The 16,450-nt window shown below is 44.1% G+C and overlaps 1 protein-coding gene across 3 annotated transcripts in view; it reads right to left on the reverse strand.

The window, feature by feature from the left end:
• camk2d2 (calcium/calmodulin-dependent protein kinase (CaM kinase) II delta 2) overlaps window positions 1-16,450 on the reverse strand; it is a 41,891-nt gene that overhangs the window by 17,711 nt on the left and 7,730 nt on the right. For all 3 annotated transcript variants that reach the window (XM_084074062.1, XM_084074061.1, XM_084074063.1), the window contains exons 3-9: window positions 7,413-7,472; window positions 4,980-5,034; window positions 3,915-3,980; window positions 3,020-3,092; window positions 1,255-1,357; window positions 708-791; window positions 395-489 (exon numbers count right to left, since the gene is read on the reverse strand). In XM_084074062.1, the coding sequence (XP_083930188.1) occupies window positions 395-489; window positions 708-791; window positions 1,255-1,357; window positions 3,020-3,092; window positions 3,915-3,980; window positions 4,980-5,034; window positions 7,413-7,472 (536 nt within the window). The remainder of the gene's footprint in view (window positions 1-394; window positions 490-707; window positions 792-1,254; window positions 1,358-3,019; window positions 3,093-3,914; window positions 3,981-4,979; window positions 5,035-7,412; window positions 7,473-16,450) is intronic.

The following is a 16,450-nucleotide window of genomic DNA, read 5'->3' on the forward strand; positions in this document are numbered from 1 at the left end:
GTGTGTGTGTGTGTGTGTGTGTGTGTGTGTGTGTGCGTGTGTGTGTGGGTGCGTGTGTGTCTCTGTGTGTGTCTGTGGGGACACATATCTGTCCTGAGGGTCTTGTATAGGCGGGCCCTCAGAACATGGGCTAAGCCAGCTCCTCCAATAGGCAACAGGATGGTGTATATAGGTCAGTATGATAGACACACGTAAGACCAAGTCTGGGGCTCTTAGCCTGAAGTACAAAGTGGTGTTTAATTTGACAAGAGTGAATCCTTTGGTATGTGTGTGTGTGTGTGTGTGTGTGTGTGTGTGTGTGTGTGTGTGTGTGTGTGTGTGTGTGTGTGTGTGTGTGTGTGTGTGTGTGCGTGTGCGTGTGCGTGTGCACGTGCGTGTGTGTGTGTGCTCTTACATCGTAGGCCCCAGCCTTGATTTGCTGGTAGAGGCGATGTTGGTCCTCGTCCCAGAAGGGAGGGTATCCCACCAACAGGATGTAAAGGATCACCCCTGGCAGGAAGTTACAGGTAACGTCAAGCATCCCGACAGGATGGACCCATACAAATATGGCCAATGTACGTCCACCACAGACAGAAACACAATCACACACGATGCATGTTCAAATACGGTGAAACCCAAGGTGGAGAAGACCCAACCAGCCCACAAAAGGCAGCAGTGTTGTCAGGCTTAAGCTCGAAGGACATGAGAGGTGAGAAAAGGTTATTTACCACAGGCCCACATGTCCACAGGTTTCCCATACGGGTCTTTCCTCAGAACTTCTGGAGACAGGTAGCCCGGAGTGCCAGCAAAACCTGGAGGAGAGAGATGGATGCAGAAAATATGGAATGGTGGCGGGAGGGAATGGGCAGTTCAATGACTAGTTCAGTTGACTGACTTGCTTGTTTGATTGATAGATAGATAGATAGATAGATAGATAGATAGATAGATAGATAGATAGATAGATAGATAGATAGATAGATAGATAGATAGATAGATAGATAGATAGATAGATAGATTGATTGATTGATTGATTGGCTGGTTGATTGGTTTATTGATCTAACTCATTAAGACCTTAGGCGATTCTTAAAAATGTTTTCGAAATCCTAACAGTTTAAAAAAAAAAAAAAAAAAAAAAATGTTTTCAAGATTTTTCAAAAATAGCAGATCTACAAGCTCATAGTGCGGCACTCCGCGCTATGAGCTTGTAGATCTGCTATTTTTGAATAGCCAAAGAAATCTAAAGTGACACAGATGCGTTCCAGGTCGAATACTCACCGAACCATGCCTGCTGGTCCCCCTGCACCTCGATAGCCAGCCCAAAGTCAGCCAACTTGACCGCCGCCCCCTTCAGCTTACTGGCCAATAGAAGGTTCTCAGGCTGAGGGGGGCGGAGTCAAACAGGTTAGAGGCGAGAGGACATACGCTCTGGGAATAGGTTGCCCACAGACACAGATCTAGGATCAGATTAGACTCACCAAATCCTAATCCAAACCATTAGGGGTAAATATACTAAACTGCTCTTAAATCAGTAGCCGGGGCAACTCCCTTTCTGTCAGACAAATGGCAGACAGACGGTAATGCTCACAGGACCGAGGGCTGTAGAACAAATCTCTAGCTGAGCACTTCCACACTGGAGCTGTGCACCTGGCTCCAACCTACTCACGAATTCCGAATACATGGATTGATGCCAGCCGTGGTGGTCTGTTCCACGCTTACGCCAATCCATGTGTTTGAATGTGTGAGTGAGAACCTAGTGCACACTGCAGGGGGAAGGCTAAAGAGGGTGGTGAGGTGTAACAGGAGATGTGAGTGTCAAAACAAGTGACTCAGCCACACACACATATTTCTGTAAAAACAAACAGACACTTCACACTGACAGACAGTTTAGCACATTCCTAAACGCATGCAAGCCCCCAGCACACAGAGAGGAAAAGATACCGGTGCATAAGCCAGAAAGGTCTCTGCTAACCTAAGGCCAGTGAGACAGTGTGTCCTAATGAATAATACATTTCCTAACATTTAGACACTCCAACCTACTGCATTTTAAAATCCAGTCTTTTTATTCCAACCACAGAGCCGCACAGCACACAGGCAGCAGATGACACCAGAATATTTCTCCAAAAGGATTTAATTTCTCCTGGTAATGTAGTATTAAAACCTCAACTCATGTGTGTGTGAGACACATCCCCGAGTTATCTTTTATCCCAACAGAGACGTCAATTCCAATAATAAAAACAGGGTTTGAGAAAATAAAGTATGTGAACAATGCTTCCTATATGGTCAATTCAGAATGCGTTTGAATCAATAGATTGAAGCGACAAGCGATATCTCTCAGTCTCTCTTGCTGTTTTTACTCCACATAAAATAACATTTGGGAAGTTTGCCATGGAATATTCATGAACTTGGAAAATGTTTCACATCTTAACATAAGTTTTACATAATTATGCAAATGGGTTGTCTTTCCTGAGTTGCCGGCATGTGCTTGCTTACCATTGTCAAGTGTTTCACTCTCCCACCCCAAACACACACACACACACTCTCACTCTCTCTCTCTCTCTCTCTCTCTCTCTCTCTCTCTCTCTCTGCAACGCCCCTGGGTAATATTACAGGAGCCTTATTCCTGGCATTGACAGGAAGGAATATTGAACCGAAAATATTTAATAACACAATAGTGCAGTAACTGCTGTAACAGTAGAACAGGCTCTAAGTGTCTCTTTGCTTGAGAAGGGTTTTAAAACTGTGACTTTAAACCAGACTTGCACCAAGTTTCTAAGCCAAGGTCACAGCCAAACCACCTCCATTAGATACTATTACACTGTAAAATGAACTACACTGTAAATGTTCGATTTTTGTATTCTGTGAGAAACAAAAGCATTTGTTTCCTTCATCAAAATAAACAATGACAAAAACAAAAGGGTAAAGTTTCATAGATATGAGAATGAGGGTTTTGGGGGTATGATGTAATACACAGTGACCTGCTGCTTGCCACCTGTTGAACGCACCGAGCTCCAGATATGACTGTCGCTGCGGCTATACAAACCTTCAGATCCCTGTGGACAATTCCATTAACATGGCAGTGGTGCACGCTCTCCAGAATCTGTTGTATGCAGTGGCTGTTGGGGGGGGGGGGGACAGAAGGGGATTCATGGAAATGGGAAATGAACGGAGGGGAAGAGTTATATTACTGTACATTGTACATATTCCTATGGCAGATATTTTTCTTGTCTCTAGAATGTTTACCTCTGGTCATGTGGAGATATATCCCTGACATTACAAGCTATAAACAGTGCAATTTAAAAAAGAGTTACACAGTCTGTCTAAAAAAGAAAAGACAGCATGAAGGCCAGGATGGTTCTTAATCATTCTAAAATGATATCTCTATTCTCTTCTCTAATGCATCCTTCCTTTGACCTCTCAACAGTTTTACGCTATTTTTTATTTCTTTCCACCTCCATCTTTCCCCATTCCTTTCATTCTCTCTACCCCTCTCTCTCTCTCGTTCTGCATCATTGCCTCTCTCCCCAGGGAGGTAATATGAACATAAAGCTGTTATTGTAAGGTATGTCTTGTATGATTAATACTTCATACCACATATCATTAATCACCTTTATAAATAACCATATGAGAGCTGAGACAGCGCTTTCGCGCCTCTGATAGAACCATATGTGAAATAAACACGCACGCGAGCAAACACACACACACACACACACAAGTGCATACATGCACAATATAACACACAGTATAAGCGCTGCTATACTCAGCTCAATGTGTGTGTGTGTGTGTGTGTGTGTGTGTGTGTGTGTGTGTGTGTGTGTGTGTGTGTGTGTGTGTGTGTGTGTGTGTGTGTGTGTGTGTGTGTGTGTGTGTGTGTGTGCGTGTGTGTGTGCGTGCATGTGTGCGTGCATGTGTGCGTGCGTGCGTTTGCATGTGCGTACCTGGCATCAGCCTCACTGTAGTACTCCCTGGCTACGATGTCTTCAAACAGCTCTCCTCCTGTGACCCTGAGAAGGAGAAGGGAAGGGGAGACCATTGTTACTAATCCCACGGGGAAAATCCAGTTTCAGCTTCACCCAGCTGATGACTGCTCAGATGATCAGGATGAGCGCCTCGAGGGTCGGGGGGAGCAGTTAGGGGTGGTTAAGTGTCTTGCTCAGGGACACGTAGGCGAACCGGTGACCTTCTGATTTCCAGACGACCTCTCTACCCGCTAAACTATGGCCGCCGTAAGAGATACACAGTAAAATCCTTAGTGTGTCCTGACGTAACGATACGCCTAACCCTCTTCCCTTCAACATTCAAGATGTATTTGTTTCATCTCTTACATAAGTACACAAGAGTAAGATTATTTGTGGCATCGATAACAACAATAACGAAAGAAATAATTAAGAATAAGAAGTAGTAAGGTAAGAAACATCTAAGTATGTACATTAATCATCAACACTTTTAGGTGCTTTGATGGTGCAGTGTGCATGGGACCTATTTCTAAATTATATGTATATAATGCATGTCTGTAGTATATGTATATAAGCGTGTGTGTGTGTGTGTGTGTGTGTGTGTGTGTGTGTGTGTGTGTGTGTGTGTGTGTGTGTGTGTGTGTGTGTGTGTGTGTGTGTGTGTGCTGTGTGTGCATTTCTGCATGCGTGTGAGGGAGTACATTTACTGTATGTACTATGTGTACATATGTTAGTGTGTGCAATCTTGATATGTATAGTTTGGTGACTGTGTGTGAATGTGTTATGTCTGTGGGGACATAAATCTCTCCTGAGGCTCTTCTATAGGCGGGCCCTCAGGCCATGGGCTAAGCCAGCTCCTCCAATAGGCAACAGGATGGTGTATATAGGTCAGTCTGTTAGAGACACGTGAGACCAAGTCTGGAACTGTTAACCTCACATACACAGTAGTGTACAATTTGGTGTGTGTGTGTGTGTGTGTGTGTGTGTATATGTACTGTATGTATGCATTTGTGCGTGCGTGTGTGCATGTGTGCGTGCTTGACTTACAGATCAAACACCAGATAATGGAAGCCCTCTTCTGATATGCTGTCATGGAGTCGTACTGGGAGAGAGAACAACAAAAGGGTGAAAATGCAAACACAGAGAAGAGACTTGCCGTAGAACAAGAGGTAAAAGCCCAAATGAAAGGGGAAACCATCGCCATAGAGAGGAGGAATATTCATTATCACAATCATCCTCTATGCCTCTGCTTAAAAGCAAGTTTTGTTTGCACGGTGCACAAGATAAACACGTTTCATTAGTCTGAGTTTAAAACAAGCTGCAGTCCATAATAGTTAATTGTCTCCTCATTAGCATGACAATCTGTGTTGGTCATTGTTAACCAATAACCACTTAAGCCCTACAGCCTCACTGTACGACAAATAGCAAAAATAGCCCATCTACAAGCTATGCGATGCCCAAAATAGGGAAGTTGGGGTTAATTAGGTTAAAGAGTACACGCGCATGGCAAGGTTGTGTTGCAGCTGTTGTGCTCAGAGAAAGCCTGTGAGAATACAGTAACTGACCTCTATTATAAGAATTCTGTCAGGAATTTCCAAATTAGTTAACACAGTTAACACGTCGCAGAGTGTCACTAAACCACAACTTAAACCCTTTGAATCTGAAACATTTGACACATTTCATTTGGTGTACAGTACCTATTGAAATGCCTTCACCAAGCAATTTAGTAGCATTTAAGCCAGGGGAGCTGATACTGTATATCTGTCAATTGTAGTATATTCTTATTCAGCAGAGAGAAGAGGTATCCAAGTTGAACAGTGATAGTGTGCACTGTGCATCACGTTGGTGATAATAATAACATTTAAAGATGGCAACCGATGACTTGATTGTACAGTAGATGTGAAGGTAGACCTTTATTCATTTAATCCCTGTTGGAAATTCAGTTTCACCCTCACCAAGCTGATGGCTGCTCAGGGGCACTCGGAAGGGAGCTGTTAGAGGTTAATTGTCTCAGGGACACTTCGACGCGAAAGCTGGGCAGGCTGGGAGGTGAACCGGTGACCTGCTGATTACCAGACGGCCTCTCTAGCCAAGGCCGACTAAGTACTTGAGGAGGTGACATTATAAAATGTAATAGCGTGCTTGTACTTATCGCTATGGAAGTTGAAACTAGCAGCAATGTTCTTTTTAAACATCCATCACACCCCCAAGTGTAGAACAGGCCAGACTACGAACATGAATTGTATTCAACTTCCAACCCAGCATGGCATCTGAAATATTCCAAGAAATGTTTGATAACATGTAATGCCACCAAGTATAAAAAAAATATTTATTTGGTTCACATGAGGGGACAAAAAAATATGTTGGCCTGTATTAGACATTAATTTATTTTTTGTTTTTAATGTGAGGTAGGGTGAGAAAGATCACACCTTATCTGCTTTTCAGTAAATGGTGTCCAGTGTGTGGGTTTCTTTTCCATTTCATTGCTTGTTTATTTCCCAGCATCTGCTTTGGACCTGTGAGCATACAGTACTAGCTACTCTTCCATTTATCTTTGCCTTATTTCACCTCATAGTATTAAGGTTTTGGACTGGGAAGAATTAAGGATTAGGAGTGAAAATCGAAGAGTAAAATGCGAGTGTCAATTTAACTCGGAATCACTGAGTTCTCAAACCTTCTCAGAGCATCGTACCTTAGAAACCTTGTGGGATCATGGCCACAGTGTTACTTTACTGGTCTGAGACTTTTATTGGTTAGAGACGGGAGATAACAACGGAGACAAAAAAGATAAGAAGAGAGAAGAATGGTGTGAATAGATGAGTGGGGAACAAGAGAGAACAGAGAAATAAGTTCTATCAGCGGTATAACTAGGAAAAAGGATAAAGAGGTCAAGAAGTTAGAGAAGAAAAAGAATAGGGGGAGAGAGAGAGAGAGAGAGAGAGAGAGAGAGAGAGAGGGGAAAGAGAACCGAGGCTCTCTTCTCTTCCTGATGACTCAGCTGGGAGAGCGCACAGATACATCATCATTAGATGTGAGTGCATTCACATGCACACGCAGACATGCATGCACACACACACCTGCACCCACGCACACACACACACACACACACACACACACACACACACACACACACACACACACACACACACACACACACACACACACACACACACACACACACACACACACACACACACACACGCGCGCACACACACACACACACACACACACACACACAGTCCATGACCGTGTCTGGAAGATGAATATCCATACGAAGAATCTTCAGGGACCTGAGAAGCAAAGAATGTGTGTGTGTGTGTGTGTGTGTGTGTGTGTGTGTGTGTGTGTGTGTGTGTGTGTGTGTGTGTGTGTGTGTGTGTGAGAGAGAGAGAGTGAGAGAGAGAGAGAGAGAGAGAGAGAGAGAGAGTGCGTGCATACGATTATGTGTGCATATATCAAGACTGTGAAATTGCAGCTTACCAATGTTGGGGTGCTTCAATAAACGGCAAATCCTGGCCTCTCTCTCCAACTTCTGATGATCTATAAGAGATGAGAGAGTTTTGATAGTTTAAAATGTTCCTCTCTATGAATGGCTTTCATCTCCATTTGAGGGTGTGTTGAAGAAACGCCTGTTATGCAAGATGTGAAGTGAGTTGCATTGATTTGTTATGCAAGATGCTTATCTGCATGTAAGCAATTTCCAACGGGTTGAGCACAAAAACCACGGCCCCTTCCGCTGAGACGCGTGCAGCAACAGAGGCGGGAGCACTCCTATTTGTTCACATGATATCCTATTCCGTCCACCGCGGCTTGCTAACTCAGACATTGCTCGCTTAGACACACGAGGCCATCAGGCAGTCCGTCGCGGGCACTCGTTCGCCTATTGGCTCACTCAGGTGCTCCTCACGAGCCTCAAGGCCTTGCTGTCTTGATTTAACAAGGCATGCATTTTTTTGTAAAACATTGCACGTGACATACGCGACACGTTGTGAGCTTATAGATCTGCTATTTTCGGCCCGTGACACGGCACGCAACCAAGAATAAATCAGTAATATTGTCTTGGTACTGTAGATCACTGGTTCTCAAAGTGGGGTCCGGGGACCCCCAGGGGTCCTTGAGGGAGTTCCAGGGGGTCCCCAGCTAAATGATAGATTAGGCACCAAATGGACCCTTATGGGTCTGTAACTCTGAGAGTGTACAAATGGAACCAAATGGACCCTAACGGGTCCATTGGTTCCATTTGTACACTCTCAGAGTTAAATTGACATAGATTTTACAATATAAATTGCGGTCCAAGTGATAGAAATGCCATTAAATGGGGGTCTGTAGCCCTAATGCATGTCAAACTGGGGGTCCTTGGAATTAAAATGGTTGAGAATCACTGCTTGAGCCGTAAAAAAAATCTTCTCTTATGGGGGTCCGTGGCTTATCTTTTCAAATGGGGGTCCGCGGGCTAATAAGTGTCAATTTGGGGGTCCTTGACATGAAAAAGTTTGAGAACCACTGCTGTAGATCACTCCCTGTATGCATCGATGCCAGTGCCCTGGCAGCAAAATCTCACTGCACTGGAATTCAATCCCTAACTCTTCAACATCCTTCTACAATATCCCAGGGCCATTATTGAGAGTAAAGTGTAATCTACTGATATCTTTTCAAATCTCCCAATTCCTTGCCATAATCCCACCAAACAGCCTCTGATCGATGGTTGCTGGAGTGTCTTAGTCCTAGATCAGTTGTTCAGTTGGTCTCAGCTGTTCTAATTCCAGGTCCAAGAGCTTCTTTTCAATGTTAATGTACATGTTAATTCCAACAGGATATGGTAAATGATGCTCAACAACAGATATGTACTGTACACTATACAGTGAAGCTCGCAAAAGCAGCAATGCTATGCTAGCACAGAGAGGCCTGGTTCATTTCTGTATGGCCCATAAATTGTCTTTCTCTTTACTTTATGGGACCAGAATGATTCTGTATTACTCATTGAAATATGATGTGGGTGTTGAATCTTCCCTTACAGGTTGAAGGGAATTATGTCCACTGACTTCAGCACAAACGTCTTTCTCACTGAGTGCTTTCGGCGACCCATTTTAGCTTTGCTTCAGGACAGGGAGAGACAGCGAGACAGAGAGAGAGGGGAGCAGAGAGAGGGAGGGGGGGTGAGAGAGGGAGAGATGAGCGGAGGGTTCTACTTTTTTCGGAATAAAATAGGACGCCTATTTTTCTCTCATGTCCTCCTCTCCTGTCTCCGTTCTTGTTGACGCTGTGGAAATCGTGGACTCAATTCAGCCTAAACTGCGGAACAGTAGTCAGGAGCCTGGCCTACAGAGCAGGTGAGTTGTTCTACCTAGAGACTGTGTGTGTGTGTGTGTGTGTGTGTGTGTGTGTGTGTGTGTGTGTGTGTGTGTGTGTGTGTGTGTGTGTGTGTGTGTGTGTGTGTGTGTGTGTGTGTGTGTGTGTGTGAGCGTGAGCGTGCGTGCGTGCATGCGCGTGTGTGTGTATTTCTGTGTGCCAGGCTGCAGCCTGCTGAGAGATTTGTTGCGTAAAAATTTGCATATGCCGAGAGCAGTACTTCCACAAATGTAGAGATATGCTGGTCTAATGATGTCTGTCACACTTTGCGATGGCATCATGGCATGCAAGGTGCACAAAAATTACAAGTAAACTGCGTCTCCAGGTCTGTGCACCCGTTTCATAAATAACGTGTGCATTTGTAGGCACTGAATGTGTCCAAAATGGGGTTCACATGGCTTAATAAGTCCTCAGACTTAAAGTAAATGGATTTGACTGTGTACCCTCCTTTGCCCTCTGGCTCTCTCTCTCTCTCTCTCTCTCTCTCTCTCTCTCTCTCTCTCTCTCTCTCTCTCTCTCTCTCTCTCTCTCTCTCTCTCTCTCTCTCTCTCTCTCTCTCTCTCTCTCTCTCTCTCTCTCTCTCTCTCTCTCTCTCACTCACTCTCTGTTTCCTCCACAGGTAGTCCACCTCCTAGCCAGCTGGACATCTGTTGTCTAGCAACTCCTGCACCAATCAGAATGTCAGTCCGCTCCTCTTCTCTGCAGTGGAACCAGCCTTGCATGCAAATAACCAACACTGAGAGTTCACACACAACTAGCCAACTGTACAGAACCATGGAGGGGTGAACCCTATCAACTCTGCTGAAATACAAACAAAAAAAGTGACATTTCATCATGGCTTTTGTTCTGGGTAGAAAATACATTTAGTGCCACTGTTTTACCACCAGCATACTGAGAACCATTCCTGACCAGGAATGGTTCACATGAAAATGTCAGGTGGTCTACTAAATGCTTCACGCCCATAGTAGCATAGTAGAGTATTAGACTTAAAATGTCCTTTTCTATAACATGATGGGACTCATTTTACACTTGGCTGTGTCTGGGGTTGCAAAGGGTCTGGAAATGTGCATATTTTAAAAATAAAATCATATCTAAATTAAATAGTTAACGTATTTGGAGGGGAATTCACATGAAAAAGCAATACTAGGCCTTATGGCATGTTTTGGTTAAAAGTATGCCATGTGTATGGCATTTAAAGTACTCTACCACGTAAGGGCTTTCGGAAGGCAATGGAACATGACAGTCATGCCAACATACTGTATCTCATCAGCCACCTGGTGGAAGGGACTTTGTGCATCTGAGGCACTTTTCCTATTGCCTCCTTTATCTTCCAGATCTCACAGACATCAGTCGACTCAGAGGCATGCTACAGGCCGCCCAATGATAGAGTTGGAAAACTGGTGGCCATTCGGGCAAACTTGAGGTTCTTTGAGCCTGACACAGAGCCAACCTCAAGAAGCTTCTATGGTGATTCGTGAAGATGATGATTGTGAAGACGAGGCATAAGAGTCGGACACTGAGGAAGTCCATGGAGAGGATATGGAGGCCCGAGAGGAATATTCTCTTTTTTGAAAGGGAGTCATAGGAATATTTTTGTAGTTTGTTACATGTTACATGTTAAATGAGTCAACTCATTTAATTAAAGTTCAACTGAACTAAGACGAGGCATCAGAGTCTGACATTGAGGAAGTCCATGGAAAGGATATTGAGGCCGGAGGACTTTTTTCTTTGAGAGAGAGAGAGAGAGAGACTGAGAGAGAGAGAGAGAGAGAGAGAGAGAGAGAGAGAGAGAGAGTTTTTTGTATAAGGGAATGTTTTGTATAAGGGAAGTATATTTCAATGTTAAATGAATCTCATTAAATCAAAGTTCAGCTCAACTAAATGGGTGACATATGTTTGTCATTTTAATAAGAAGGGTTTACAATTATGTCTGCTTATACTATAAAAGGTTTGTTTCCATACGCATACAGTATGACATGCTAAATATAGCCTGAGCAAACCAATTTATTCCACTTTATTCCCAATACATTCTTGTTAATTCTACAGTGTGTGTGTGTGTGTGTGTGTGTGTGTGTGTGTGTGTGTGTGTGTGTGTGTGTGTGTGTGTGTGTGTGTGTGTGTGTGTGTGTGTGTGTGTGTGTGTGTGTGTGTGTGTGTGTGTGTGTGTGTGTGTGTGTGCGTGCGTGCGTGCGTGCGTGCGTGCGCGTGTGTGTGTATTTCTGTGTGCCAGGCTGCAGCCTGCTGAGAGATTTGTTGCGTAAAAATTTGCATATGCCGAGAGCAGTACTTCCACAAATGTAGAGATATGCTGGTCTAATGATGTCTGTCAGACTGTCTGCTGTCAGTCTCTCCATCTGCGTGACTCTCATCCTTGTCTGTCAATATACCGGTCTATTCACTTGTCTTTTCAGTTAATGAGTACACATACAGTATACAGGGTCTACATTATATCCTGGCCAAGTAGTGGTCTGTTTTTCCTTAAACAGTAGGGTAAGAAAATGGCTAAAACAACTGCTAAACTCCAGTAGTTGTTTGAGATGTCTGTGGTGAAAATAGCTCAAAAGAATTTCTATACAGAGAAAGCAATAATTGTAATAGAACTAAATTGTGTGACTGAAAGGGATGAAATACACAATAGGTATATTAAGAATAGGAAATATGTACAAACGTTTTGGGCGCACAGTATCTTCACACACAACTCACCAGACCAGTCTAAAGTTATCATACAAGTGAAGTGAAGGCATATTTTCACATTTCTGTCAGGAAGACGATCTACAGTATACACTATACTGTACACACTAAAGTATACATAATTACCTCTGAGCAGAGGCCATTGGGGAAACCATTGATCGTTTTTTAGGTTTGGTTGGCTGTCAATTTATGCATATTTAGTCCTGGGGAAAAAACAAATAAACAGATATTTACATCTAAGCAGAGGACGTTGGAGGCAACCCACATTAAATTCTGCTGGCCAAGTACTCACTCCCCTGGAAAATGAAAAACACACACACACACACACACCACACACACCACACACACCACACACACCACACACCACACACACCACACACACCACACACACCACACACACCACACACACACACACACACACACACACACACACACACGTATACAAAGGGTGCCTAGATTGTGCTGCTCCAATTTAATTAACTGTTTTAATTAAAAAGATGTGGTGGGGTGAATAAAACATCCTCTGTAGCACTCATCCATAAGGTTATTTTCTGCCCACTGCAGAACCCTGGTTTCTGTTATAAACTCCTGTGATAAACATGGGTTCTGCTATAAACTCCTGTCAGAACCATAGGTTCTGTTATATACTCCTGTCATAAACATGGGTTCTGTTATAAACTCCTGTCATAAACATGGGTCGTTCTGTTATAAACTCCTGTCAGAACCATGGGTTATGTTATAAACTCCTGTCAGAACCATGGGTTCTGTGATCTTGTCAGAACCATGGGTTCTGTTATAAACTCCTGTCAGAACCATGGGTTCTGTTACAAACTCCTGTCAGAACCATGGGTTCTGTTACAAATTCCTGTCAGAACCATGGGTTCTGTTATAAACTCCTGTCAGAACGCTGAGACAGTGTGTCACCGTCTGCTGGTTCCCAAAAGAGGGGGAGAATTACGAAGCCACAGACGATAATGCCGCTGCTTTCTCTCTTGAGCGAAGAAACAAAAGGTGTCTGGTGTCAGAGATAAAAATGGCCCAGAGTATATTGCTCCAAGTCTGTAATAATGTCTTCCGTTATCTTATCCAGCACAACCCGGCCATGCGCGGTAGACTATTGCATAAAAATGGTCTAAGCTATAGTGATGGGAAGAGAGGGGTGTGTGCTGTCATTCTGACAGACAAGAAGCCATAGACCAATGGTAACATGCATACAATCATGAGCCATGTGCACAGTCACAGTTTGCATGTTAAGAAATGCAATGTTCAGGTATTCACCATACACACTATACACTGTTCCACACACACACTTTTTCCTTTCATGAGAAGATGTATTTATTTTTTATCTTGCCCAACAGGCATCGCAGCTGCGTGACTCCATAGTCTAAACCAGTTGTGCATGATTGGCCAATACGCTTGTGCAAGGACGCGCTGCGATTGGCCAGTAGCCACTTTGAGTGACAGTTGGGGCAAACGCTCTCAGCAAAACATTATTTACTATTCTGTCCCTATCGGTACACAACTCGAACGGCGCTGAGTCGACTAGCAGACCTTCGGCCGGTCGACGCGGGCACTCGCGCCTGGAGGCGCTCGGGCGCGTCTCCTCGGCCTCAAGGTCTGCTGAGTCGGCGCGCCTCCGTCATGGTCCAAAACTATACTTTATCGGCGAAAAAAAAGAGTCCGCGGTTGTTTGAAAAAGGCACTTCCGCGTTGGCCACAGAAGGGGGCGTGTTTATAGCACAACTGGTTTAGACTTTGTAATGTCGCATCGCAGCTGGGTCAAGGACACACGCACAAACACAAAAAAACATAAAACGTAAAGAATAACAGTGCGCACAGCCCTTCCACAGACACAAAGTATAAAATATAACTGTAGTGTTGGCTAACGTAATGCACTTAGAACTATGGCATTTGAAGCGATGTCTATTGATTTGTGTCCGATGGCTTTAAACACGATACCTCTTTTAGAGTTTAAAAATAGATAAAGATGGTCATGAGACTTTGGTGCTGTGCGGCCTAAAGACTAAACAGAAGGAACAGCGGACAGCCAGGTCAGAGAATGAGAGGAGGAAGTTACAGTAAGGACCGGATGGGGTGGAGAGGACAGGAGATCTAAAGAAGTACATGCATGCGACAGACCACAGAGAGAGAGAGAGAGAGAGAGAGAGAGAGAGAGAGAGAGAGAGAGAGAGAGAAAGAGAGAGAGAGAGAGAAAGAGAGAGAGAGAGAGAGAGAGAGAGAGGGAGAGAGAGAAAGCTCTCTAATTAAGAATGCCCTAGCTTTCTTTGCAGAGTCCAGTGCCCTAGTTTGTGCAAATGGGGGTACTTTTCACCAACATACTGAAAAACACACACAGAGGTGCAGTCTAAAAAGTCTCATGTATCTCTTCTAGTATACTCAGGCAGTCTGCATGGCCAGACAGGTGAGCATCAGCTAGAACAAAATACACATTTACAGTAGTGTGAATTTGTGTGTGTGTGTGTGAGAGAGAGAGAGAGAGAGAGAGAGAGAGAGAGAGAGAGAGAGAGAGAGAGAGAGAGAGAGAGAGAGACCATGGTTTTATTTTTAACCTTGAACTACCCTTAATGTCATGTGATGCCTCCTCTTCTCCTTGATCACTCCTTAATCTCTCTTTTCTGTTGCCTAGTACGTGAGAGCTACAGGAGGAACGACATGAACAGAAAGACAAACTAAAGGACAAACACCCACGCGCACGCACTCAGGCACGCACACACACATGCACTACTGCACACACTTATACACGCACGCCCACACTCACAGAGGCAGGTGTCATTGTGGTAGTCTCTCTTACATATTGCAGCAACAGCCATCATCTCCGTTACCATGACACCTGCAGATAAGGTGCCAGAACAAACCGTGGCACACCCGGTTACCATAGAAACTGCCCACTATCTAATAGGGTCACTTACAGAAGCATGAACTAGCGCAGTCAGCGACCGTGATGATAAAGAAAGACAAAACGGCAACAGTCGGGCTTTTCAAAGGGCAAAACATCATGACCTCAAAAGTTTCGAGTTGAAATAGAGAGTGCAGGCTGAATTCACATGGGGACGGTGCTGGGCAAGAACTGCTACTGAAAGTGTCCAAGTAGAAGTACAGGAAGTACACCAGAAGGAAGTCAGGTTGATGCTGTACTTTTTTCTTTTTTACCAGGCTTTTCCCCTTGTGATCAATGACCAGTATATCGGTTTGGCTTACATACAATTGTGAGCTTGCAAATCAGTTTTGGAAAGTCTAAAAAAATAAGATGTATATGTGAAAATCTTCTCCTATAATGACATGCATGAAATGGGGATGCCAGGTTTAAAGTGGTTAATAAAGGTTTTAAAATGTTCTGTACACCCTCTTTTAAATGTCACTTACAACTTACGCTATCATTTACCAACCGCGTCATTCCCGAGATGCATTGCGATATTTACACGGTGACATCATTGGGCTTTTTAAAAACTTTGGCACGTCTTTATTGGAATGGATTCAACATTGCTGCACTAACTGTTAAGACAAGATGAGAACCACTGCTGCCAATATAAAGTTCACAGCACCTGTGCGCATGTACACACGCGTGTGCACGTATACACGCACACACACACACACGGACAAACACAAGGTCATACATTGGTTCACAAATACATACATATACATACATACACACATACACGAGAGGGTACATACACACGTAAGCACATAAACACAGCGCACACAAACGTAAGCACAGAAGTGACAATGAGAAACAGCAGTGATAGTGACAGCATTCTGACGCATGCATGAGGGTAGAGGGAAAATATTTAACCGCTGCAAGCAAAACTGCACACACTCAAACACAAACACGCACACGTGCGCGCACACACACACACACACACACACACACACACACACAGACTTGTTAGTGGAGTGCTGACTGTTCTCAGTCGTTCTCTTTGCATCTCTTTTCCTAGCCCTTTCATTCTTCATCTTTACCCTCGTTCAGCGACTGATCTGCTATTCTTAATGAAATACTGCATAATCAGGATCACAGATTGGAGGATAGCAATTCGTCCTATAGGACCTCAGACTCATGCACTCGCACGCACGCACGCACACACACACACGCACACACACACACACACACACACACACACACACACACACACACACACACACACACACACACACACACACACACACAGCCTTGCTGCCGGGCATTCGAGCCACCAATCCCACACTAAACCTTTTTTCACTTCTGTACACTCCCACTCACACACACACACACACACACACACACACAGTTAATTGATCCATTTGTAACTCTGAGCATGTACAAATGGAACCATTTGCACCATTTGGTTCCATTTGTACAAGATCAGAGTTAAATGAACACTGAGGATTTTACCGTGCACACAGACAGAGTGGTGGGGTGGGGGTGGGGTTATGATCCTGCCAGAGAGGGGGGAATCAGAGTCGCAATTCCAGGGCTTATC

Source organism: Gymnoscopelus microlampas, assembly GCF_963454915.1.
Source record: "Gymnoscopelus microlampas genome assembly, chromosome: 2".
In the NCBI taxonomy this organism is placed as follows: domain Eukaryota; kingdom Metazoa; phylum Chordata; class Actinopteri; order Myctophiformes; family Myctophidae; genus Gymnoscopelus; species Gymnoscopelus microlampas.